The 26,068-nt window shown below is 41.4% G+C and overlaps 2 protein-coding genes across 5 annotated transcripts in view; both read left to right on the top strand.

The window, feature by feature from the left end:
• The window catches only part of ABCB1 (ATP binding cassette subfamily B member 1), a 66,808-nt gene extending 55,630 nt beyond the window's left edge, over positions 1-11,178 (top strand). For all 3 annotated transcript variants that reach the window (XM_073334084.1, XM_073334085.1, XM_073334086.1), the window contains 5 exons: positions 617-773; positions 1,837-2,034; positions 7,673-7,879; positions 8,885-9,031; positions 10,917-11,178. In XM_073334084.1, the coding sequence (XP_073190185.1) occupies positions 617-773; positions 1,837-2,034; positions 7,673-7,879; positions 8,885-9,031; positions 10,917-11,114 (907 nt within the window). In that variant the 3' untranslated portion in view covers positions 11,115-11,178. The remainder of the gene's footprint in view (positions 1-616; positions 774-1,836; positions 2,035-7,672; positions 7,880-8,884; positions 9,032-10,916) is intronic.
• A 14,192-nt stretch (positions 11,179-25,370) lies between these two features.
• The window catches only part of OLAH (oleoyl-ACP hydrolase), a 111,349-nt gene continuing 110,651 nt past the window's right edge, over positions 25,371-26,068 (top strand). For both annotated transcript variants that reach the window (XM_073334092.1, XM_073334094.1), the window contains exon 1: positions 25,371-25,793. The gene's annotated coding sequence lies outside the window, so the exon portion shown is untranslated. The remainder of the gene's footprint in view (positions 25,794-26,068) is intronic.

The raw sequence follows: 26,068 nt of genomic DNA on the forward strand, positions 1-26,068 counted from the left end.
AGAGTAGGGGAGTAGTGGGCAAAATGGGAAAGTTCGGAGTGACGTTGAGGTGAAGAGACTGTGAGAGAGGACAAGGGTTGGAGCAGACAGCCAATCAGAGCAGAGAAAGTCCAGTCAAAGCTACTCCAGCTGCTCCTACTGGCTGGAATCTCTGATTGGTTCCTTCCTGCAGAGAGTGAGTGAGTGTCTATCTCTCCCCTGCACAGTTTTAGATCCAGGGGCAGCACACTGGTGGGGAGGGATCACTCTAGCTTAGCCCCATTGTACTCCCTCACCCATACGCAGCAATCCATGTTTTAGCTGCTTCTGCAGCTGCTCCTTTTGCCTTCTTCCCAATATCCAGAATCTCACTTAAGTCCTGTCTCCCTGCTGCTTAAATTTGGGATCCTGCCAAAAATTAGCAATTGCATTAATAAATAAAGGAAACACTGAGTTTGGAACAGAAGCTTGTTTCTCACTTTATTAAAAGTGGATACATTTACTCATGGTACAAGACTATTCATTACAATGATATTTAACAACTTTTTTTTTACTCTAACCATCCCCCTCCCAATAGTTTACACCCCTTCCTCTACAACCTCATTATTTTATTTTCTCTCTTGTCTTGTTCTCGCAGGGTATTTTCAGCTATTGTATTTGGTGCAATGGCACTAGGACAGACCAGTTCATTTACTCCAGACTATGCCAAAGCCAAGATGTCAGCAGCACACTTGTTCACGCTGTTTGAAAGAGCCCCCTTAATAGACAGTTACAGTGATGAAGGACTGAAGCCTGTAAGTTGATCATTGTATTATGGACAATATCACCTACTACACTAACTAATGTCAACACTGAGGTTTTCTTCCCCCACTCACAAGTTAAGTGTTTAGATTAACTGATTCTTGGGGCCATTAACATTGTGTTTCATCCAAAAACTATGTGGGACAAATTCTGCTTCTGCATGGTCCTTCCTTGCATTTCTTTGTGGAGAGCCCCCTGCAAGGGCCAGTGAAAATGGGAACAATGCTGCAGAGGCAGCCAATTTCTCCTCTATGCAGGAGGAGCATATCCATGCACGGACAATGAAAATATAATCAGGCTTTATATTAACGTTGTAAAATGTTTTGGGATTCAATTTATATACAAGACGCTAATAATAAATGTTAGTGTGCTATAGGAGCTAAGAAGTTGGTGAATCTAGGTGGGCATCACTCAAAGAGGCAGACAGGACAATAGCAGTTCAGTATATTATTTTTATTGTGGTATTGCACACAAATAAAGATGGTAGGACTTTGCTCCAAGGAATTTACCATCTGACTAACCCTTCTAATTTTTAAAATAATAGCAACAAGGTCTAAGAAAATGCTGTTAACACTTACCAGGAATCATAAGTTTGACAGTAAGCATTTGGGTGCATATATGGTAATGATAATTGTACTGTAATTTAATTTGAAAAAAAAACAAAAAACTCTAAAGTAGGATTGCTTTGGTACACAGGCCAAGAATATCAGAAGTGGCTATTGTTCAGTGCTTACCTTGAGATTCTGAAAGGGGCCTGATTTACAGAAAGCATTAGATGAAGCTGGTGATCCAAAATTAGCATCATTTTTGAAAATTTGGGCTTACATTAAAACTAGTGTGAAGCAGAACTAGCAGAATCTCTGTCTTCAAAATAATTTTACACTGTTAATTTTTGAAAAGTCACAATAAGGACCAGATCCTGGCTGTATTGAAGTTGAATGGCAAAACTCCCATGGAAACCAGTAGGAACAGGATGGTTCTAGTTCTCTGTATATTGTTTTACGATGTATCAGAATTTTCCTAAAAATTGATCAGATGTTACCATTTCAATTATAGGATATATTCGAAGGCAACATAACATTCAAAGAAGTGACGTTTAACTATCCAACTCGACCAGATGTCCAAGTGCTTCAAAGCTTGAATATTAAGGTAGAAAAGGGACAGACCCTGGCGCTCGTAGGCAGCAGCGGCTGTGGAAAGAGCACTGTTGTTCAGTTGCTTGAGAGGTTCTATGATCCTCTTGGTGGAGAAATGGTGAGTGATTCCTTGCGAGAACCTGGTTAAATGAGAACTTGCCTATCTCATTCTTGTTACTATAATAGAATGCAATAGGTACTTTTGATATTTTTGTATTCTTTGTGAAGATTAAGTGGAGGTACTAGCGGACTTTTAGGGTTCTGTGTATAGCCATAGCGAAGGTAGGAAGAATGCAAAATTTTCCACACTTCTCCTGTCATTCTGAGTTAAGGGAAATGATTCATGGATGAAAATTGCTACATGGGCCTGATCCAGAACATACTGAAGTCAGTGGAAAGACTTTCACTGAATTCAGTGGGATTTGGATTGGGCCCTATGATGGCTAATTATTATAAACCCATAAAATGTATTAAATGCAGATACTTATATAGTGTACTAATATAAATGCCCCTCCCTCCTGTATCTTAAAACTATGAGCAGCAGGGAAGTATGGGACCTTTGCTCCTTATTTTTAATGTTAAATACCAAATTTATGCAATTTAAAGCACATCCAGACACCATAGTAATGAATATTTCCTAAATGCTTACAATAATCTAGGTTTCAAATGTGTGTAAAGTGCATATCAAACCTCCCCACTACATAATTAGTATTTAAAAAGCACTTTCATGTCAACTTTTATGACATAGCAAATAAAGGTTCGTTACTTGTGACCAGAGTTCTTCAAGATGGACTCTGCATGTTCCCACTCTTGGGATGCTCTGACTGGATGCAGCCAGGATAGTGGAACCTTCTAGTAGCAGTGCCAGTTATGGCGCCCCACCCCCTTTCCCTTGCCCTTAGTGTTTGAGTGTGTCCTGAGAGCATGGTTATGAAAAGGGGAGTGGCACCTGTTGCTGCCTCAGTTCCCTTCAAATACTAAAGCAGAATATTGATTAACCCTAAAAGTAGGACTCTACAGAAGTGGGGAAGGTTGGTGGGGAGTGTGAATATGCAGAATCTATCTTTTACTCTGGTTACAAGTAAATAACCTTCATTTCCTCTTCAAGTGCCCTCTGCATATTCCTGCTCTGGGGATAGTTTGGCAAGCAGTACTGTAAACTGGAAGAAGGGAGTGGAGTCCTAATTAAACAGCAGTTGGAGCATCACTCCGACAAATTGTGCACCAGACCTTGTTACCACATCCAAAGCATAATGTCTTGTAAAAGTATGAACTGAATTCCACATGCCAGCCTTGCATATCTCAATAAGAGGAATATATTTAGTGAATGCTGCAGTTGTAGCAACCGCTCTAGTAGAATGGGCTCTAAGTGGAACAGGAGGAGAAAGTGAAGCTCCATTATAACACTTGAATACACAGTCTGACCCATCTGGATAGGCAATGTGCTGAAATGGTCCAACCCTTAAAAGTACCAGCATACGAGTTAAATACATTCTGTCCAAGTAATATAAGACTGTTCTAGTCCTATCCAAGGAGTGTACTCTAGATTCCCCTTTACTTGTATGAGATTTAGGGGAAAAAAATACAGGTAAATTAATACTTTGATTAACATGAAACTTGGAAACCACTCTGAAAGAATTTAGGGTGTGCTCAAAAAACACTTTATCTTTTTGAAAAGTAGTATAACAGGGTTCTGCCATCAATGTATGTAACTCGTTAATTCTTCTAGCAGAAGTGAAGGCTACCATACAAGCGGTCTGTCTAGAAAGATGAATCAAAGAACAGCTCGCTTGAGGCTCAAATGGGAGGGACATAAGTTGTGTTAAAACTAAGTTTAAATTCCATGGAGGGGGCCAACTCCCATACTGGGGGATACAAATTCAATACACCTCTTAAACAAAGTTTCACCAACTTGTGCAAGAAGATGGATTTTCCATTAGCATGAGTATGGAATGCTGCTATTACTGCTAAATGGACTTTAATGGAGGAGAGAGACAACCTCCTCTCACCCCGGTTTTTAAGTACAATTATTCCGAAACAAGTTGTATGGGAACTGAGACTGGGTCAACATCCCTATCGGTTGCCAGATAACAAATTTTTTTCCATTTATAATTGTAGCGTCTCCTGGTAGGTGCTTTTCAAGCATTAATACGAACTTGCTGCACCTCAACAGAGCATGGTCTTTCTGAATCTGTTGAAGTCCTATTGCCCACGCTGTTAGATGTAATGACCGATGATCTGGGTACAGACCCCCCCCACTCTGGACAGTAAATCTGCTGATAGCAGGAGCATCTTGTATTTGCCATTGGATAAATGGAGTCACTCCATGTATCATTGTTGCCACAGACATGCTGGAGCAATTAAAATTATCCTGGCCAAATCTTGTTTTATTATCTTTTTTAAAAAAAACTTTGAGGATTAGAGGCAATAGGAGAAATGCATACATCAACACCATTCCCCAGTGTAAGAAAAATGCATCCATCAACGATAGACTGTCCAAGCCTTCTCTTGAGCAAAAAGAGGGACATTTTGTATTGAATCTGGTGGCAAGCAAATCTGTCTGGAAATCCCCAAAGCCTGAAAAAGTTTGGAAAAACTGCATCTTTTACAGACCATTCATGCATCTGCAAGGAGTCCCTGTCCAGACTATCCATGATCTCACTGTTCTTCCACAATATGCAAAGCAATTGGGTAAATGTTGTATAGGACGCACCAGTCCCGAAGCTTTATTGCCTTGTTGCCTAGCGGTCACAATCAAGTTCCTCCTTGTTTGTTCAAATATACTGTGGACATGTCATCCATAGTCACCTGAATTACTGCATCCTGTATCTGCAGAAGAAATGCTTTGAGAGCCAGATGGATGGCCCTGAGTTTTAAGATGCTCATGTGTAACAAGGATTCTCTAAAAATACCATATATCTCAGTTGAAAAGGTTGCAGAGATGTTCCCACCCCAGCCTGTCTTAGACGCATCTGTGGTGACTATTAATGAAGGAGGAAGTGGTTTAAACTATACTCCTTTGACATTCTGTGGTTTCAGTCACCACTTTAGAGAGAGTCTCATAATTCCAAGGAAAATTTGTATTTTTAGCACACTGTCCACACTAGGTTTGAAGTTTTCATAGCCACTGCTGAAGTGGCCTCATTCTGAGCCTGACCTATGGAGTCATGTATGTTGTGAATGCCATAAGACCTATAACACCAGAAAGCTGAGATGGTTGTAGAAGTAGTTTCAGTATAGTGGTGGTTTAGTTTCAAAAACCTCTGTTCCAGAAAGCATCCTTTCCTTTATGGAGTCAAGGATCGCCCCAATGAAGGGAATACTTCAAGATGGAATCAGAAGAGACTTCTCTTTGTTTATAAGTTTCGAACAAAGAACAGGTTATCTGAATGGCTGTTACTAATTCCTTTTCTGACAGAGCCTTTAGCCACCTATCATTTAACTCAGGAAGAAAATCCTTTGTCTTCTCAAATGCACTGCTACTGGAGCCAGGCATTTGCTGAAAACCCTGGAGAGACCAGAGTAAGACTTTGTATTAGAAATGGTCTGAACCCAGAACATAAAAGTAGATATTTGCAGTGAGATTGTCATATGGAAATATGTATCCTTGAGTTCAAGAGCTATGAACCAATCCAGAGTAGACAGGGAGGGAATGATTGGCACAAAAGATAACAACATTATGAACTGAAACAATCTGATGTATTGTTTTAGGCCTCTGAGATCTAAAATTGGTCAGAGACCTCCATTCTTTTTTGGGATTACAAAGAAATGGGAGTAAAACCCTTTGCATCTGTGAATTAATGGTGGTACTTCTACAGCCCCTGCATGCAGTAGAGCTTGTATTTCCATTCTTAATAATCTCTCATGGGAAGAGTCCCTGATGAGGAAGGGGCAGGAGTTTGCATGGAGGAAGGGCTTTGAATTGGACAGTATAACCTTCCTTTACTGTGTTGAAAAATCACCTGTCTGATGTGATAGTTGTCCATGTATCATAAAATTTGGATAGATAGGATTTTCTGAAATTGGTTCAAAGCTCTTGATTATCATGTCAAACCTGTGGCCTGACATTTTGCAGGGAGGATGTGGCCAAGGAATTCTTTGTCCTTATCTGGGATTTGTAGGATTTCTTCCTTTCCAGTGTTTGAGAGGATGCTTGCTGCAGTTGCTGCTATTGTGATAGTATGGTTGTCTCCTTTGATTAAAGAACAATGAAGAGGAAGAAGGTGAAACATTGCCTATGATATCTGAACACAGGTTTAGGTGTTCTCCCTCTACAAGGAGGCAGTAGTCCCAGAGATCTAGTTGTGGAGCAAGGCTCTATCTTCTCCAATATCTCATCAGTTTTTGTACTATATAGTCCACCCCCTTCCAAGGGTAAGTCCTATACTGTAGATCTCATTTCCATAGGAAGAGAAGACTATCATAACCATGAATTCCTATGTAGAGCTATTGCCAATGTCACAGATCTCAGAGTTGTGTCAGATACATCAAAGATGCCCTAAAGGCATTCCTGATCACATTTTGATCCTCTTTGATGAAAGTTGATAATGTTTTCTGAATCTCAGATGTTTGGTGAAGATTGACATGTTCTCCCACAGTTGAAACTAATACCTGGCCATTACTGCTTGACAATTTGCCACTTGCATGTTGAAGGAAGCTGAAGAAAACAATTTTTTCCCGAGACAGTCCAACTTTTTCCTCCTTTATCATAAGGAGTAGAGAGTGTTCAAAAACCTAGGTCAGGTCTTCAAACATTGCTGCTATAACAAGAGACTCTCTCAGGTGGAATTTGGTAGAACTTGTCAGCCTTTTTTGAAATCGGTTGGCATGGTGCTGGATTAGAGACAAAGGAATTTTTGCCTTTATATGGGCAATAAAACTGCAGACGCAGACCCAGAATGTCAAAAACTGTATGTGTGGCCTCCTTCAAAGCCACCTAAGGTAATTTTAAAGTGGATGCCATTCTGTCCACTAATTTGTGAAAGTGAATTGCATTGCCCAAAGGAGGAGATGCCGTTGTTACTTCCACATGGAGATCAGGAGATGAATCGCTTTCTGGTTCCAACCATGTAGCAGGGTCCCCTTTGATTCTGCCTCTGCTGTGAACTGCAGCCACTGGGAGCTGTGGGCAGCTGTGCAAATGTAAACAAACTGTCTGGCGGCCCGCCAGCGGATTACCCTGATGTGCTGCGTGGTTGCCCACTGCTGCTCTAGGTGCTTTCAAATTGATAGTTAAATAATTTGTTCCAGTATCTTTCCAGGTATCAAAGTCTACATCTTACAAGGATGATTATAATCCTGTGTTTGAAGGGAAATTTCTTCAGACTGGAAAGCACTCACAATCTAAGGGCTTGACTACATGGGAAAGTCTTGCCAGTTATACCAGTATAATTGTAGCAGTTTAAATTCAGAACTTTACTTATACCAGTAAAACATTGCCTTGTAGACAAAGAATTTTACTCAGTTCTGCAGTGTTTGCTTTGTGTATTACTTTATTTATTTTTTATAAATATGTACAATGTTAGAAGGAATAAGGCTCAAGGTTAGAAAGCGAGTCTAAGGAACTGAGATTGGAGGCTTGAATTACCTCCTTTGAGATTTCCTTACAAATAAACTGAAGCTAGCAAAATCATTGTATAAAGTATTTTGCAAAGAATTGTTGATATTAGCTATACAGAATGGAAAAATTAATGTAACATTTTTCGTGTAAGTCAAAGCTTCCCTATCTCTGACATTTAAGTATTCTTGCTTTTTAGCTGCTGGATGGCCAAAATGCAAAGTTATTAAATATCCAATGGCTTAGAGCTCACATTGGTATTGTCTCACAAGAACCAATCCTGTTTGACTGCAGTGTTGCTGAGAATATTGCATATGGAGATAACAGTAGAGAGGTGTCATCTGAAGAGATTGTAAATGCAGCAAGAGCAGCCAACATACATTCCTTCATTGACTCTCTGCCAAATGTAAGTTAAACCTTTTTTGTTTCTTACTCAAAACGAAAGGTGACTTACAAAGAAAAATAAAAAGGAATTATGCCCTTTTATGCTTCTCTGGGATGTATAGGGAATCTAAAAGGATTTGTTTTTTCCATGCCTGTTTGTTACATTAGAAATTCAAGTCTTCTCTACAACATTTTTTTCGGGAAGACTCCATGGGCCAGTGGAGAACTAGGCTTATGAAAACAAGCATGTGAAACCTTGAGAGATTGAGAGAGAGAAGTGCTTTTAATTAAAGATTGTTTAAAATATTTTGTTTTGTTAGCCCTTAGTTATCTAAAACACTTTGTAGAATTTATCTTTGTTAAAGGTTCAGTTAGGGGCTGAGAACATTGCCAAACTGAATCATACAACAAATCATATGCAATCCTTACAGTGTAACAAATAAAAGCTAGTGCAGACTTTGAGGGAGCACCGACCAGTTCATTAGTAAACAGCATGCATATTTTAAAAGCTAACATTTTTGGATGCCACAAGTCAGATGTGACACTCAATTAGATATGTACATAATTTAGATTAAAACCGTAATATTTTTTTAAGTTATGATTTTCCCTTCAAGGTGAAATCACGAGGGGAAAGATCGTCCAGTGGTTAGGATGCTAGCCTGGGACTTGGGAGACAATAAAGGGTAGTTCAATTTCTTGACTTGCCACAGACTCCTGTGTGAGCCTCTCAGTTCCCTTCTGTAAAATTGGGATAATACACTTTCCTACCTCACAGGAGTGTTTTGAGGCTAAATACATTAAAGATTGGGATGTTCAGGTAGTATGGTAATGGAGGTCATATAAGTACCTAAGATGGACAGATGTTTGTGGCCTTCAATAATTGTGGTCATCTGCTTTCAAAGAACTGCTGAAATAAAATGGCCAAGAGTAGAAAGCACATGCTCTATTGGACTCTGTGATTTAAGTCCAAATCCAGGCTAAATTGCTGGTGGGATGCACCTTCTAAATTTGTATTTATTGTATTTAGAAATATAATACCTGTGTGGGAGACAAAGGAACTCAGCTCTCGGGTGGTCAGAAGCAGCGTATTGCTATTGCTCGGGCTCTTGTACGTCATCCTCAAATTCTGCTACTGGATGAAGCCACATCTGCTCTAGATACAGAAAGTGAAAAGGTATCTTGTTTGTGTACACAGGGGGAATCTAAAACCATGGCTGTTAACACAAAAATTGCAATTACTACTTTGATTTTCATAAATGCCTGTAAAAGTCCAAAGTCTGGAAATCTGGAACTTTTCTACAAGTGAGATGCATATATACTGAGGCATTATCTCATTTGTATAAATGACAGCAACTGTCTAAATCTAGATTACCCAGATCCAAATGTCTTACTATGAAACTGTCTTCAATTACTCTTCTATTGCCTACTGATGTCAGAAGAATTTAAAAGGCTAGATCCCGCTTCTTCCTCTTTCTCCCCCATAAACACACTTGGCTAAATCTCCCTCTCCCCAAGGACGCTGGCACGTCTAGGCCCTCACTCCAGTTAGGGCAGGCCTTCTGGAACACAGACCCCATCTACAGCAACACTCTAATCAGCACACAACTCTCCTCCAATCATTCAGCTGGGCCCTAGAGCTTCATCCCCAAGTCTTCTCTCCCATAGAAGAACAGCTAGAGTGACACACTACACAGGATATATCTCTATGGCAGTAGGCTGGTTGGAGGCAGTGCTGTAAAAAACATCTTTGATTGGAGTCCTCCAGGATTTGAACCATAGAGTAGTAGCTCTGAGTTGAGACAGCAGGTTCAAACAGCTGCTCTGGATCTTGGGGAGGATACCAGAAATCAGGAGTCTCCTGTGTGATCTGGGAGACTTGGCAGCTCTGAGAAATATTTCTGGGAAACATATTCTCCAATTTTAAGTCTTGGTTTAGTCAATTATTTTTTACTATACTCTTTGCTTTCCCCCTCTCCCTCCCCCATTCTTCCTCATGTGGTCATTTCTGAAAGGAAAGAACCTCATGGCTTTTTGTTTGCTTTCTTCTTTTTGTGCTTTTAGGGTGCACTTGGGTGGCATTTTCAAGCTTTCCCCTGCAACCATGACAGCCAGAGACTTGCTTCCTTTATAAAAATGGAAGCTGAAATCCTCACATGATCACTTTTCTCCAGGAGCTGGGCCATTAAGAAAAATACTTATCACGAGACTTGCCATAAAGTTATGAGATTTGCAAAAAATACTGATTCAGTGTTGCCAATGCTCACAACTTTATTGCAAATCTCTCGGTATTTGTTGTTGATCTTAGTCCCAGCTCCTGCAATCATGTGATTGTGTGAGAAATTCAGCTGTCATTTAAATATTTTCTTGGTTTGTGAGAAAAGCTTGAAAACATGACCCAAGTGCATCCTAAATGTGCAGAAACCAGAAGACAAATAAAACCAACCCAAAATAGTATTTCTTCAAAAATCTCAAGATTTATTTAATGAGAAATTGTGGCCTGTCTCCTGATTTTTGACAACTTGGAGTTGACAGTACTGATAGGTGGCCCACTGCTGCCAAACAGGTTTCTCTGTAGTTTTAAAGTGAACTTAGTGCTCATGAAATACTGGAATGACTTCCTTACAACAGCAGCAATACAAGCATTCCACCACTTCTTAAAACTGGCCTAAAAGGAACCAGCTCTGTGCCTGTACAATACTTGGTCTTTCTGCTGAGATTGCCAACAAGGCTGCCAGCTGTGGTGATTTTGGTGATGTGGACACAGGTCCTTTAGCAATTCTCCTGAGATGTTCACCACCTTAGTTCAAATAGGTATCCAACCATTTATCAATAGTAAGAGCTCTTGCTCATTGTGAACACAAGCTAGATTTAAAACAGGAAGCTAGACATTCATCCCATTACTATTCCCTTGAGCCATTCAGCCTCATCTCTCTCACTGGTAATTTACAATTTAAATTAAAAGATATCAGATACCTCACTTACTAACAGCTGGAAGGGGTTTCTCTGCATTACTTGCCAAATAAGTTAAAAATGTATCTTCTGCTTTGGTAATTGAACAGGTTGTCCAAGAAGCACTGGATAAAGCAAGACAAGGTCGCACCTGTATTGTAATAGCTCATCGCCTGTCCACCGTGCAGAATGCTGACAAGATAGCAGTAATCCAGAATGGAAAGGTCGTTGAACAAGGAACACATCAGCAACTCTTGGCTGAAAGGGGCATCTACTATTCTCTAGTTAATGTTCAAGCTGGACCATGAAACATGAATTAAAAGCAGTTTAAAACATATTAAATTAAATTAAAAACATATTTCTGAAGTGTTATCGTGCAATTGTTTTAATATTTTGCAAAAGACAGTATTACCAACCAGTCTTAGTACCTTTTGTTTTCTGGAAACCCTGCAAAGAGAAGAGGTCCTGTTAAACCCTGGAAAGCCAAGAAACACTGAACCAAACATATATCAATGTCCTCAATTATTTCATAATCTAAACACTTAGGCCTGCAGCTCCAGCCACTAAGAGTTCTGTTACTGGTTCTGCCACTGTCTTAACCTGTTATCACAACCTGGCCCCGTTTCCTTCTAGTCTGGATGGATACAAGTTTGTTGTGAATGGATCCAACCCCTAAATCCCATGTGCTTCTAAGCCTCCCTGAGTTTGAGTAGTGACTGATCCAGAGCTAGTAACCGTGCTCTCTCAGGTACACTGCCAGGTGCAGACCTGATATGTGTCACCCTTGGGCAGGGAGGCCCCAGAATCTGGTCACCTAAACCCCAGAACCAGTGCCCTAGCTATCCCAAGGCCAGTGGTTTAGACAGTTCCCCCAGAGTCCTCTTAGTTGTCACAGCTCTGGTTTTCTAGTTATACCCTTCAGGGACAACCTGGCAGCAAAGTAATGAACACAGGCTTAGCAAAGGAATTCTTAACCACAACCACTTTATTATTAAAGCACAAGGAAGTTACAGATCTATGGAAGTCACAGTCCTGAATGCAATCCCCCCGATCCAATCTCACCCTGTCTGGGAGTCCTGGTTCTTGTCAGCGTCCTCAGGCAGATACTCTCCAGCAGGTAAGTTCTGCTTACAGGTGCCAATGGTATGGCCCTTTGTTAGCAAAGCAGCCACCTTTTTCAAAATGGCCTCTATTCCATTTCTATCCATGTGTTTTGGCTTGTGAGGTTCCCAGCTTTGTTCCTCACTCCTCCACTGTTAAGCTGACATAAGCCCTGGTGTAGACATCTTGGTTGACAGAAGAATTCTTCCATCGACCTTGCTACTGCCTCTTAAGGTGGTGGATTTAGTATAGCAATGGAAAAACCCCTTCTGACACTGTAGCAAGCATCTACATTACATTACTGCCCCACTATCGTATGGCACCTAGCACAGTGGGATTTTGATCACAATTGCGGGCTCTAGGTGCTTTTATACTACTACTGCTAGTAATACACAATCCCTGATGTCTCCAGGAGCTCCCACACTTCTAAGAAGGGTAAACAGTGGTGATTTTAGAATATTTGCTGAGTTAGTTTAATCATCTGTACACTAGATCTCCCCTTTTAGAAGGTCTGGTTACTATGCATAAAGCAGTATATCTTTAAACCAATCAACCAACATGATATAGGCTTTATTTGTAAGATGAAATGACCAAGTTCATCAAACAAAAGTCTTCTTTAAAATACAAAGACAGCTTAAAATCCTGAGAATCTCATCAAAATTTATACTTCGTGTCAGCTTTAAATGTGCACTTTATTTCTGTGGAGCAGAAGTGATGTTTGTAGTTAATTCATCACAAGTATGTCATCCCTTAGAAACTTGCAAGTAACATTCTAGCTTCCTCTCTTTATTTTGAGAAAAAGAACACTGAATTTAAAACTATATTTTAAAATTTTACCTTCCTCACCCTTCACCTGAGAAATTCCCTATTCATGCATAAACCGTTGATTTGAAATAATCCCAATGATGAAAATGGAAGATAGCTATTAATAACAATTATTTATAACTTGAAGACAGCCTGTTATTCTAATTTCACCTTGGTTCTTCCACAAATGAAAATTAAAAACTGTTACCAATGCCCATTTTAAAAACACCATATCCTATTAGCACTGGAACAGTTACTGTCGGGTGCAGAATAAGTGCTCCACTGAAATAAACATACATACTCTATCAGCTACCCCTAGGAAGTTGTTAATAGCCATTACAAATTCTTCATTTTCCAAAATCCTGGTAGTCTGATACGTTTGTGGTGTTGAGGCACAGTGTAATAGTACATAGTTCTACGCTGATCATTTGCCATAGTTTGCAGTGTTAGAGCAAATGGATGTATTATTCTTAAAAGAAATTTGCATTGTTGCTGCAGTAAATCCCATAACAAATGGACAGGTTTTGCATTAGTTGTGTTAAATGTCCATGCTGAACTATCATTAAGGTTTATACATAGAATTTAACCCCTCCTTGCGACTAGCATTTCATTCAGCAAATGCTATATACAATAATGAACAATATGGAAATGTCACCGTCCGCTCTAAAGCTGGGATATGGTCATTAATTGTATGACGTCCTGAAGAACCTGTAACAAGTTCTTACACAGCGTTTTTGCATCTATCACTGGCATGATTTCCAGACAATGTTGGCCACAGCTATCCTATCAGTATAAAAGGCTAATTAATTTATTTTAGATCATGATTAATTAACACACACACATTGTCATGAAATATGATGATGTTGGGCCAGATTTTGAAATGTGGCATCGAAGTTAGACACCTAAATAAAATTGTCCTGATCAAGCACCAAGTGGTCTCATTGACTTCAGTAGGACATGTACATGCTCCAGCACCTATGCACTGTGGGGTTTAGGTACCTAACTTCAGTCATTTACATTTGAAAGTGTGGTCCAGCGTCCTCTTTCACTGCAACTAGCTTTAAGATTTTGGATTTTCTCTTATGAACTGGAGCCATAAAAGAAGCAAACAGATACAATGATCTAAGGAAAAAATACAGTTTGTACTTTCAAAATGGAATGGAAACTGTACAAAAATCCATATTCAGTTATCAATTTTTTCATAAATGGGTTAGCTGTGTTAAATGACTACAACCCAAATTATCAAATGGTGAAATATCAATGCAGTATAAACATAATAAGAACACGTCCATGTACATTTGTTTGTTTAATACATTTGACTAGGAAGTATTTATGTCAATACTAGTAATGAAAATAAGCCTGATTTTTTTTCAGGGTACAGTGTTTTATTGCAAAGAAGACAAATCTTTTAGCTTTAGTACTAAGCTGGGCCAGACCCAGTATATTGCCTTCCTAAGGCAATTGCAGTATGTGTATCCCCATTTAGTTTCTCATAACTCATTTTACTTTTTCAGATAAATAGATTGATGTAATTGAACATTTTACCTTTAAGCTTGCTATTATGTAACATTTATTTTAAAATACTTGTCGCCTTTATCTGTCCCTCCTTCTCCTTCTCTTTATTCCTCCTTTCTGTCAGTTGACTGTGTATCCTAGTGCTTCTTTCACTCCCTCCTTTTGTTACCCCCTTCAAACATACAATGTTTCTGTCTTTCCTTCTATCTCATCTGTCCCACTTTTTATGCATTTTCCCCAAACCATTCCTTTCAACCTCTTTTTCCCTTCTCCCTGCTGTGATAAATAAAGGGGGGGGGAGATAACTCCCTTTGATGGACACCTAGCCAGCCAGTTAGCTGTAAAATCCCTCTTGGTAGTTGTTCTTTATTTGCTTTACCTGTAAAGGGTTAAAAAGTCCCCTAGGTAAAGAAAAAAAAAAAGTGGGCACCTGACCAAAAGAGCCAATGGGAAGGCTAGAACTTTTTAAAATGGGGAAAGAAACTTTCCTTTTGTTTCAGAGTAACAGCCGTGTTAGTCTGTATTCGCAAAAAGAAAAGGAGTACTTGTGGCACCTTAGAGACTAACCAATTTATCTGAGCATAAGCTTTCGTGAGCTACAGCTCACTTCATCGGATGCATGAGGTGAACTATAGCTCACGAAAGCTCAAGCTCAAATAAATTGGTTAGTCTCTAAGGTGCCACAAGTACTCCTTTTCTTTTTCCTTTTGTTTGTTGTTCTCTCTGGGCTGGAGGGACACAGGGCAGTAATGCTGTAAGTAGCTTTAAGTCAGGTATGATTACAGATTATCAATTCAAAACTCGAACCTACTTATCTGGAGCCTCAGAAGTGTAAGTAAAATTAGGGAATATCTAAAAGGATGTGATTAGGGTTATTTTTTATTTCTCATTGGCTTGTGGATTTCCTCTGTGCTAATCCCAGATGCTTTTGTTTGCTTGTAATCTTTAAACTGAAGATCTGGGGTTTAAATCTTTAAACCCTAGAAGGCTATTTTTGGTGCTTAATTTTTGGAATTGCTCTTTTAAAATCTAGCAAATGCCTAAGTTCCAGAAGTATTTTCTTTCTTTTTGTTTTTATAAAATTCATTTTTTTAAGAACAGGATTGGATTTTTGGTGTCCTAAAAGGTTTTTGCATGTTGGTTGATTAGCTGATAGCCACAGCTAATTTCCTTTGTTTTCTTTCTTAGTTCTTCCCTGGAGGGGGTGTGTGTGTGTGAAAGAGCTTGAGAGTACCCCAAACGGAGGAATTCCTAAGTGCTCCTTCCTGGGTTCAAAGGGTTTTTGCATTTGGGTGGTGGCAGCGTTTACCAAGCCAAGGTCAGAGAAAAGCTGTAACCTCGGGAGGTTAATACAACCCTGGAGTAGCAAGTATTAATTTTTAAAATCCTTGCAGGCCCCTACTTCCTTCACACAGTGACAGAGGTGGGATTCAGCCTTGACACCTGCCTTTACCTTTGTGATATTGATACAATCAGGAAATAAACGGGGCAGTCAGGAAGGGGGTGGGGGGTTGGATGGGGTAGTCAGGGGTACGGGTGCCGGGGGCAGTCAGGGAACAGGGAGAAGGGGTGGTTGGATGGGGCATGGGTCCCAGAAGGGCAGTCAGGAATGAGAGGAGGGGTTGGATAGGATGGCGGGGGTCAGTTAGGGACGGGGTCTGGGGGTGGTCAGGAGATGGGGGGGGTGGACGGATAGGAGATGGGGGCCGGGCCGCGACCCCCTCCTCTAACCGGTCCTCCATACAATTTCTGAAATCCAATGCGGCCCTCGGGCCAAAAAGTTTGCCTGCCCCTGATCTAATATCTAAACTGTATTGTTACATCTATTCACCTAAATGTAAGTTATTGCTGATTATGTACTCTATGTATCATATGACTTTTAAAAACAAACTTTATATTTGTGGATAATCTAAGCACTATACCCAGATGTACAGACACTCTTTTCCCAACCTATGTATTATATACTGTTTTTTAACATTAGCTTTAATAAAAAATTTTATATCTGGCACATAAATACCTTGCAATGCCGGCTACAAAAGTACCAGGTGAACGCCTGTTCTCACTTTCAGGTGACATTATAAATAAGAAGTGGACAGTCTTATCTCTTTTAAATGTAAACAGGCTTGTTTGTCTTAGCAATTCGCTGAACAAGAAGTAGGACTGAGTCAACTTGTAGGCTTTAAGGTTTTACATTTGTTTTATTTCTGAGTGTGGTTATGTAACAAAAAAAAATCTACATTTGTAAGTTGCACTTTCACAATAAAGAGATTGCACTACCCTGCCTGTATGAGGTGAATTGAAAAATACTATTTCTTTTGGTTTTTTTTCACAGTGCAAATCTTTGTAAAAAAATAATATAAAGTGAGCACTGTACTCTTTGTATTTTGTGTTGTAATCGAAATCACTATTTTGAAAATGTAGAAAAACATCCAAAAAATTTATAAAAAATTTCAGTTGCTATTCTATCATTGATTAACAGTGCAATAAAAACTGTGCTTAATTATAATTTTTTTTAATTGAGTTAATTTGTTTTGAGTTAATCGTTTGAGTTAACTGTGATTAATTGACAGCCCTAGTAGTTATCAATGGTTTACTGTCAAAATGTGAGGATGTATCTAGTGGGATCCCACAGGGGTTCATCCTGGGTCCAGTACTAGTTGTCAGTTTGATTAATGACTTGGATGGAGTGAAGAGTATACTTATAAAATTTGCACATGACACTAGCCTGAGAGGGGCTACAAGCACTTAAAAATAACCTTGATAAATTGGAGAATGAGGCCTGGTATACACTGTGGGGGGGTGGGGGGGAGGGATCAATCGAAGTTACACAACTTCAGCTACGTGAATAACGTAGCTGAAGTCTACGTACTTAGATCTACTTACTGCAGTGTCTTCACTGCGGTAAGTCAACTGCTGACGCTCCCACATCAACTCTGCCTGTGCCTCTCACTCCGGTGAAGTACCGGAGTCAACGGGAGAGCGCTCAGCGGTTGATTTATCATATCTTCACTGCTGGATCAATTGCTCCAGTGGTAAGTGTAGACATGCCCTTAGTCTGAAATCAACAAGATGAAATTCAATAAAGATGAATGCAAAAAACTACACTTAGGAAGGAAAAATATGCACAACAGGGAATAAATGGCGAGGCAATAGTATTGCTGAAAAGGATCTGTGGGTTATAGTTGATCACAAATTGAATTTGAGCCAACAATCTAATGCAATTTCAGAAAAGTCTCAAATCACTGCTCTAAATCAGGCAGATGGGGGATTTGAAGCTGGGTCTCCCACATCCTGGGTTAGGGCTCTAACCAGTGGGCTAAAGTTTATAAGGGGACCAGGGGCACCACCACCACTACTACTTGTGTGTGTGTGTGTGTTTTGTTTTGGGGGTGTGTGTGTGAAGAACGGATTAAGTGCCAAACTCCAGGAGAGGATTCACAGCTGTAAGTCCCAAATAGAGATGAGGCACCTCCCTCTAACTCAGATTTATGTACCTAAAGTCCCTTTGAGGGGTGTGGCTAAAGCCACACTGTCCTTGTTGTTTCCTATTGGCTAGTTTGGGCAGCTCCCCACTCGGTTCGCTGGCTTTTGTGCACAGGGTGCAGGTTACCTTCTGGCCTGAAGCAGATGTTTCTCACTGAAGGTAACTCTTTGCGGCTTCAGTGAGAAACATCTCCCCCTTCAGGCCAAAAGGTAACCAGCACCTTACTAGAATGGACTCAAATAATCAAGGACACAGCAGTGCTTTATTTTATCTCCATTGTAGGCTGAATGCACGGCCTCTTTGGACACCACGTTTAGATGATGGGTTCCATGTACTGCAGTCTGGATACCTCTCTTTCTTTTTAGTGCTCACCCATATATCTGTTCTGGAGCCAGCATTTGAAATTCCCACTGTCCAGACTAGGAAGAGCTCGAAATTTCTCTTGAGGAGGTTTTTTGTTTCTTTGGTTTCATCATCTTTTCCTACTCCTAGCAAAAGAGCAAGGAATTTCTGTGCCCGAACTCTTCATAGATCATGCACTCACTAGAGGGTAACTACTAGTCTAGGCTAGGGGTTTTTTCTATATAATCAGAGATGACAGATATGGATATATTTTCATTTTCTTGGGCCTGGCATCACTCAGAAGTAAACTGTAAAATTGTTATCTGAACTTCTTTCCCAGGGAACCCCGCCCCCATTCAACCCCCTGTTCCCACCCCTACCCCTATCCACACCCCTGCCCTCTGACCACCACCCCGAACTCCCCTGCCTTCTATCTGACCCCCCATGCTCCGTACCCCCTTACCGCACTGCCTGGAGCACCAATTCTGCAGTTTCTCGTTGGAGTATTTTTTGTTGGAGAATTGCGACTTTTCTGTCTGAAATGGAGTGACCAGGGAGGTTGAAGTGGTCTCCAACTGGTTTTTGAATGTTATAATTCTTGACGTCTGCAGAATTGGAATTAATTTGCGAACTGGACACCATTAAATTAGGCTTGAATAAAGATTGGAGGTGGATGGGTCATTACACAAAGTAAAAGCTATTTCCCCATATTAATTTTTCCCCTACCATTACTCATACCTTCTTGTCAATTGTTTGAAATGGGCCACCCTGATTATCACTACAAAAGTTTTTTTTCTCCTGCTGATAATAGCCTACCTTAATTGATTAGTCTCATTACAGTTGTTATGGCAACACCCATTTTTTCATGTTTTCTGTGTGTGTAATATATCTTCCTTCTGTATTTTCCACTGCATGCATTTGATGAAGTGGGTTTTAGCTTATGCCCAGATAAATTTGTTAGTCTCTAAGGTGCCACAAGTACTCCTCGTTTTTTTTCTAGTGATTAACATTAGGCTCTTAAATCTATATTATTTAGGTACCAAAATAAGTGGCCTTTTTCCCCCCACAAATGTACTGAGTGTCCAACAACTTCCCTTGAAGCTATTTTTTTTTAATTTGGGTGCCCAAATATGGATTTAGGAGTCTAACTTTAGGCACCCATTTTTAAAAATCAATCTTGGATACTTTTATGGCCTCCATTATGGCAGTATCTTAGCACCTCACATTCTTTAATATATATATCCTCATAACTCCCCTGTGAAGTAGGGGAGTGCTATTATCTCCATTTTACAGATGCAGAACTGAGGCATGAAGAGACTGAGGGCTGGTCTTCACTATGGGGTGATTGACTCTGCTGTAATCAATGCAGCAAGAATCAGGTTAGCAAGTCTAGTGAAGACCCGCTAAATTGATGGCAGAGCGCTCTCCAGTCGATCTCGGTACTCCAGCTCTTCAAGAAGAGTAAGGGAAGTCAACCGGAGAGCGTCTCCCGTTGACACAGAACAGTGAAGACACCAGGGAAGTCGACCTAAGCTACGTTGACTCCAGCTATGTTGTTCAAGTAGCTGGAGTAGTGTAACTTAGGTCGATTTACCCCCATAGTGAAGACAAGCCCTAAGGCCCAGATCCTTAAAGGTATTTAGGCACCTAGCTCCCACTGATTACAATGGCAATTAGATACTTAAAAACTTTTGGGGATATGGGCCCATATGACCTGCTCAGTGTCACATAGAAAGTCCGTGGTGGAACGAGGGAATTGAACCGGAGTCATTCAAGTCCCAGGTTAGCATCCTAAACCTGACCATCCTGCCAAAAATCTTGTCTACAGTAAATAATGTGTACAAGCAATAATAATTTTTTAGTCTTGGCTGCAGCTACAATTTTTTTACTTCTTTAACTTTTTACTTGCTTATGATAAGTTAGGTAGAGAAATTATAAGACTAATGGCCTTTAACTAGGGATGAAAGCAACTTAAGGGAGTTCTTGGTGTGCAGGGTGGCCAAGGTCCTGCGTGGGGGGCGGAGGGCTCAACCGGAAGAGGCGGGGCCTTGGGTGGAAGGGGCGGGGCAGGGGGCTGATTCCCCCACTCAGCCCTTCAGCACAGCCCGGCAGTGGGCCGGCAGCGATTTAAAGGGCCCGGGGCTCCTGGCCGCCGCTAGTGCTACCCCAGGGCTCCAGCGGTGATTTAAAGGGCCCGGGGCTCTGGCTGCGGTAGCGGCAGGTGGGTGCTCCAGGCCCTTTAAATCACTGCCAGAGCCCCATGGTAAGGGTAGCGGTGGCTGGGATCCCCAGGGCTCTGGCCGCTGCTGGGAGCCTCAGGACATTTTAAATTGCTGGGCCATGGGGAAGCTGCTCCTTTTGGCCCCCCTCAGCAGCCCTGCTGGTACGGTCGGCTGCGTACTGGCTCTTGCCAGTATGCTGTACCGGACTGTACCAGCTTACTTTCACCTCTGCCTTTAACCTAATTTCTATCATAAACATTAGTTACAGGACATTTTAAAATAGGTTTGCTTAACATAGTACTAAATTTATGAGAGCAGTTAGTGATAGTGAGTATTGCCTTTAATGTGCATGGCACCTCTGCCCATTAGGACTACAAATTGTTTGGCAGAAAAAAGAGATGATCTGAGTAAATAACTGAAAGGTTATATGGATATGCTGTTCCTGGTTGATACTCGAGAACTGTGTATTTTTAAGATTTAAACTCGAACATCTGTTAAGAAAAGGAAAAAAAAAAAGAGGTTACTAAAAAAAGTAGAGATTAGCTCAGACATTGCCTGTCAAATGGGGCCACCATGTGGCAATTTAAAGACATATGCCACAAAGGGAAAATGTACGGGTGGCTTTTCATAATCTAACTAATTACAACAGAATATGCTCAATAGTTTAAGTTAATTTATTCAACTAAGAAAATCAAAACCATGGTTTTGCACTAAAAAAATATTAAGTTTACACTTTCTATTAGTGTGATTTTAATCAAGTTAAGGAACAATGACTGAAGATGAACTACTAAAATAGCTTTTAGAAAGATACAACATTTTAAAGGAAAACAGAATAGGAACATAACACAAAATTGGGGTCCTGCATGTAGATTCTCGTGGTAACTAACCACGAAACTAACTAGAAATTCACAGAAAAATATTTACTGCAGCAGCACAGACAACTCAGTAAAACTAACATATTTTTACTTTTCCATTACTGTGTGGATTTGAATGGTATGTAAGCATGGCATTCAAGAGCTGTCTGCAAGAAAATACTTCAGCCAGTTTGTCATGGTACATGAAAATGTGTAAATATTCCTTCTCCATTCCTTTTAAACAAACAACTTCAAACTGCAATTTGAAATTGTAAACTTTTAGAACTCTTAGATTGAACTTTTTTATCCCCCACTTCAATTGACTGGTTTTATATGGTTCATATATAACAGCTAGTTTCAACTTCAAAATCGCCTGATTCTCAAAATTCAGGTTATGTATCTTCTGTCATTTGATCTGGAGATGTCTAGGCTAAGATTGAGTGCTGTAGTCAAATATGTACAACAAGACAGACTTAACAAGAGCAGGAGAAGAGGAAAGGCTTAAGAAACTCTAATATATGATAAGATGATCTAAAGTCATTGATACAAAGTCCAGATGTCTTACACGCTAGGCACAGAGCGGCCACATCCTATTCACTTCCAGAGAAAAAGGGGATGCTGAAAAAAACCACAGGAAAAGAGAAGTTAGAAAGAGATAAGAAAAGAAAGATGAAAGGTGAACTGACAACAGGCATTGTTCAAACTCTTTCCCCCTTCTCTTTGGTTTAAAAAAGAAAACACAACTGAGTATACTTCTACCATATTTCCGTAATTTATTATCTTTCATCTCTAATTTATCATCTTTCAGTCACTCATTCTTTTTCTGTTACTCTTTCACGTTCTTATTCTCTTGCCTTCCCATTTTTCATATTTCATTTTCTGTTCTGTTCTTCCCTGATTCTGCACTCTTCTTGCCTTTATTCCTTTTGTAATATTACTTCTGCATGTGCTTTAATTAGCTACCTGGAAAAAGGATAATTTTTCCTTACCTGTATATTGGTTTTCTTGAGAGTGAACATCTGCCAATTCTAGGACTCTATCAAACCAACTCCTGTCTCAGAGGCAGTCCACCTAAAAACATTTCTGTGTTGGTGCCTAAATCTGGCTTCAGAGAGCATTTCCGAAGTGTAATACCAAGATTTACAAAGAGAAATACCAAGAATTGGTAGCCCTGAATAAAGTACCAAGAATAGCCCTGTGGTGGTCTGCTTCGTCCTGTAACTCAGCCGTATGTCTGGGAGATCTTTAGTCCTACCTGTTGGGATTTCCTCTGAGACCGCTTCCCAAACATTCAGATCGACTTCAGATTTTGTCACTCAGATATCTTTATTTGGCATGCAGCAAGGCTCCGCTGAGTTGATCAGACGCAAATGCTGGGAGTGGTTGCAGGGTACATCACAGATCCAAAGTTACACAGAAACTTTCTTCCTTTGTATACCTTTACATGTCACATTGAATTTACTATATATTGTATCACATGTGTTTGGAGTAGTTTGGTTACTTTGTAGGAATCAATACTTGTACAGCATCCTCTGGCCACGCACTGTCCATGTACGATCTACTCTTTACCTCATCTTCATGTTCCTAACCTCTCTGGTCCATAGTTATCTCGTTCATTGTAAATAGTTCCCTGGATGTTCCCGCCCCTTATCTTAGCTAGTACAGATATTGTGTCTCTTAGTTTACTGCCCCATTTACCTATCTCACTTAGCACAGCCATTCTGTTTTCAGTTGCTAATCTATTTACCTCCCTAATCCTGCCTCCCAACAAATGAGAACTCACCCATGTCTAATTACTCACCTCAATCTACGTTTATGCTGCCCCTTCTGAGGAAACCTGAGTTCAGCACACCACTGGTCTGGCAGTATCATGCGGGAGGTTTGTCCCAACATCAGTCCTTGGCTCTGGGGTCTTTATGCCCCTACCCCATGTGAGCTGGTAGGGGAACCCAGGCCCAGCTTTTACTCTGGGTTCAAGCCGGAGGACCCTGCATGAAGCAGATGAGGTCTGTTCTCTGGGCTACTTCCTACCATGACCTGCAGCTAGGCCACTATCACAGTCTCTTCCCCAGCTGACTTTTCTGCAGGACTCAAAACAAAGGGGATCCAAACTACTTGAGGACCTGTGTATGCAATCAGCCTCATTAACTCCTTCAGGCCCAGTATAGAGTTGATATACCCCAGCATACTGAATATCTGGTGTTCCTGGGCTGCCAACCATTGGACTATTGTGTCCACATTTACTTTGTAACAGTGGGAGAGCAAAGCCTCATTTCTTTGTGGATAAAAGTTGTTAGCTGCCCACATACCTGAAAAGGAAATCTTAAAATTAGGAAATGATTCCCTGTAAGCTGCTTAAATGGATGACAAAATACTAGCTTTAAAAGCCCTTGCCACCTATTCTATCTTATATATAAATAAAAAGGCATCCTATTTTCAAAAGAAACCATCCATTTAAATAAATCTTGATGGTTTGGTGACATGAAGAGAATGGAGAATAAACTCTACTGGGCAGGATAGTTTAAGAGAGAATAATAGAAGAGAAATTTCCTGATGGAATTCCATTTTCCCTTTAATTTTTGTATGGAATTCTAGAGCTGTTCTAAGGGCAACTTAATTGATAAAGAATTGCAAGAGTAATCTTGATATAATTTTCAGCATCCGTTACCAGTTACACGATAGATTAATCAGTAGATCCAACACTATTCAGGGAAGTACAATCCAGGTACTGATCAGTTGAACTCCCACATGGAAAAAACTGAACTCACAGATTTTCCTTCAATTAGTTAGATCACATAGATTTGTTTTAAGATGATGGAGATGAAAGAGTTCAAATATGAGCATTGAACTATCAGCTAAAGAGATGGTATATGATGTTCAACTACTCCATGATAAAGTAAACCTGCAGCCCAACAAACTTGGATAACATTTTCCAATAAACCAGAATTGATTAATATGATGTAATGGGTGTATAGAAGAGTGTGTGAACCTGTTTGTATCATAGGACTATAGCTTTCTCTGAGTAATCATCATCATCTATAAAGTCTGGACTGGTCGCTAACAACTGCATCTAAAGTAGCAACCACCTGATTGGACTCAGACTATCAGAGTTGGAAGGGACCTCTGGAGATCATCTAGTCCAACCCCCTGCTCAAAGCAGGCACAATCCCCAATTTTTTTTGCCCCAGATCCCTAAATGGCCCCCTCAAGGATTGGGCTCACAACCCTGGGTTTAGAAGGCCAACGCTCAAACCACTGAGCTATCCCTCTCCCCCCCCATGAATAATCCTAGAATACTCAAGAAGCTGACAGAAGAAATATCTGAGCCATTAGTGATCATCTTTGAAAAGTAATGAAAGACTGGAGAGATTCCTGAAGACTGTAAAAGGGCAAATATAATGCCGATATATAAAAAAAGGAAATAAGGACAATCTGGGGAATTAGACGAGTCAGCTTAATTTCAGTACCTGGAAAGATAATGGAGCAAGTAATTAAGCAATCAGTTTCAAACACCTAGAAGATAATAAGGTGATAAGTAATGGTCAGCATGGATTTGTCAAGAACAAATTCTGTCAAACCAACCTAATAGCTTTCTTTGACAGGGAAACAAGCCTTGTGAATAGTGGGGAACTGGTAGATGTGGTATACCTTGACTTTCGTAAGGCTTTGATACTCCATGAAGGCATGACCTTCTCATAAACAAACTAGGAAAATACAACCTAGATGGAGCTACTATAAGGTGGGTGCATACCTGGTAGGAAAACCATTCCCAGAGAGTACTTATCAATGATTCACAGTCAAGCAGGAAGGGCATATCAAGTGGGGTTCCACAAGGATCAGTTCTGAGTCGGGGTCTGTTCAATATCTTCAGTGACTTAAATAATGGCATAGAGAGAACACTTATAAAGTTTGCAGATGATACCAAGCTGGGAGCGGTTGCAAGTGCTTTGGAGGATAGCATTAAAATTCAAAATGACTCCAAGGGATATTGGCCCGCCAAGCTTTGTCTGGGCAGGTAATTCGCCAGGACCAACCAGCGTCCTAGGCACACCACCTCAGAGTGCCTCAGGGGCACTCCGCCCTACTCTCTGCTGGCACGTGACACTCATAGCCCGCACCTCCCTCCTACCGACGCCCCGCCCCCGCGGCGTCCCGGCCCCGCCTCCTCGCCTAATTCCCCACGCGCCCCAAGCCGCATCTTCGCGCACTTGACAGTTGGCTCTCTTAAGGGCACGCGCCCCTTTAAAGCATCTGCCGCCCTGGGCCCCGCCCCCTCCTGCTTTTTGATTGGCTGGCGGAGCCGGTGCTCTGCGGTCCTGGCAGCTGCGACTCAAAGGCGCCGCGGTTGCTCCGGCTGCCGAGGGCGGGGGACCCCGGCTCCCTCCCTGCCTGTGCCGGCCGGATGCGCAGCAGCACCTGCCGCTCAGACAGCGGCACCAGGAGGGGGAGACACGGGGGCCTCGTCCTCCCCTGGGGTGGCGGCGGTGGCAGCCCGGAGAGCAGGAGGCCGGGAACAAAGGCTCCGCGCCAGCCCCTGTGGCTCCACCTGCCGCCCGCGGCGATGGCTTCCCTCAGCCTGGGGGGGCTGAACGTCTCGGCCCGTAGGAAGAGCGTCCAGTCCCGCAACGCGGCGGTGGAGAGGAGGAACCTGATCACCGTCTGCAGGTGACTCCCCAGCCCCGCGGCTCCTCCCCGCTCCGCCTCTGTCTCGTGCCCGCCCTCTGGGGAGGCGAGTTCCCCTCCTTCGCTGCCCCCAGCGCCGGGCTGTGCCCGCCTCCGTCGGCGCGGCTGAAATCGCTTTCCACCCCCGCGCCCCGCCTTGGGCAGGTGAATCCCCTGCTCCGCCCTCTGATCCCAGCCCCTGGGCGCGCAGCTGGCTGGTCCCCGTCGCCCTGGGCAGCGTGTCCGCCGGGCTGAGAGGGGGACTCTGCGCGTGGCCT

This window comes from Lepidochelys kempii, chromosome 2 (genome assembly GCF_965140265.1).
Source record: "Lepidochelys kempii isolate rLepKem1 chromosome 2, rLepKem1.hap2, whole genome shotgun sequence".
Classification (NCBI taxonomy): domain Eukaryota; kingdom Metazoa; phylum Chordata; order Testudines; family Cheloniidae; genus Lepidochelys; species Lepidochelys kempii.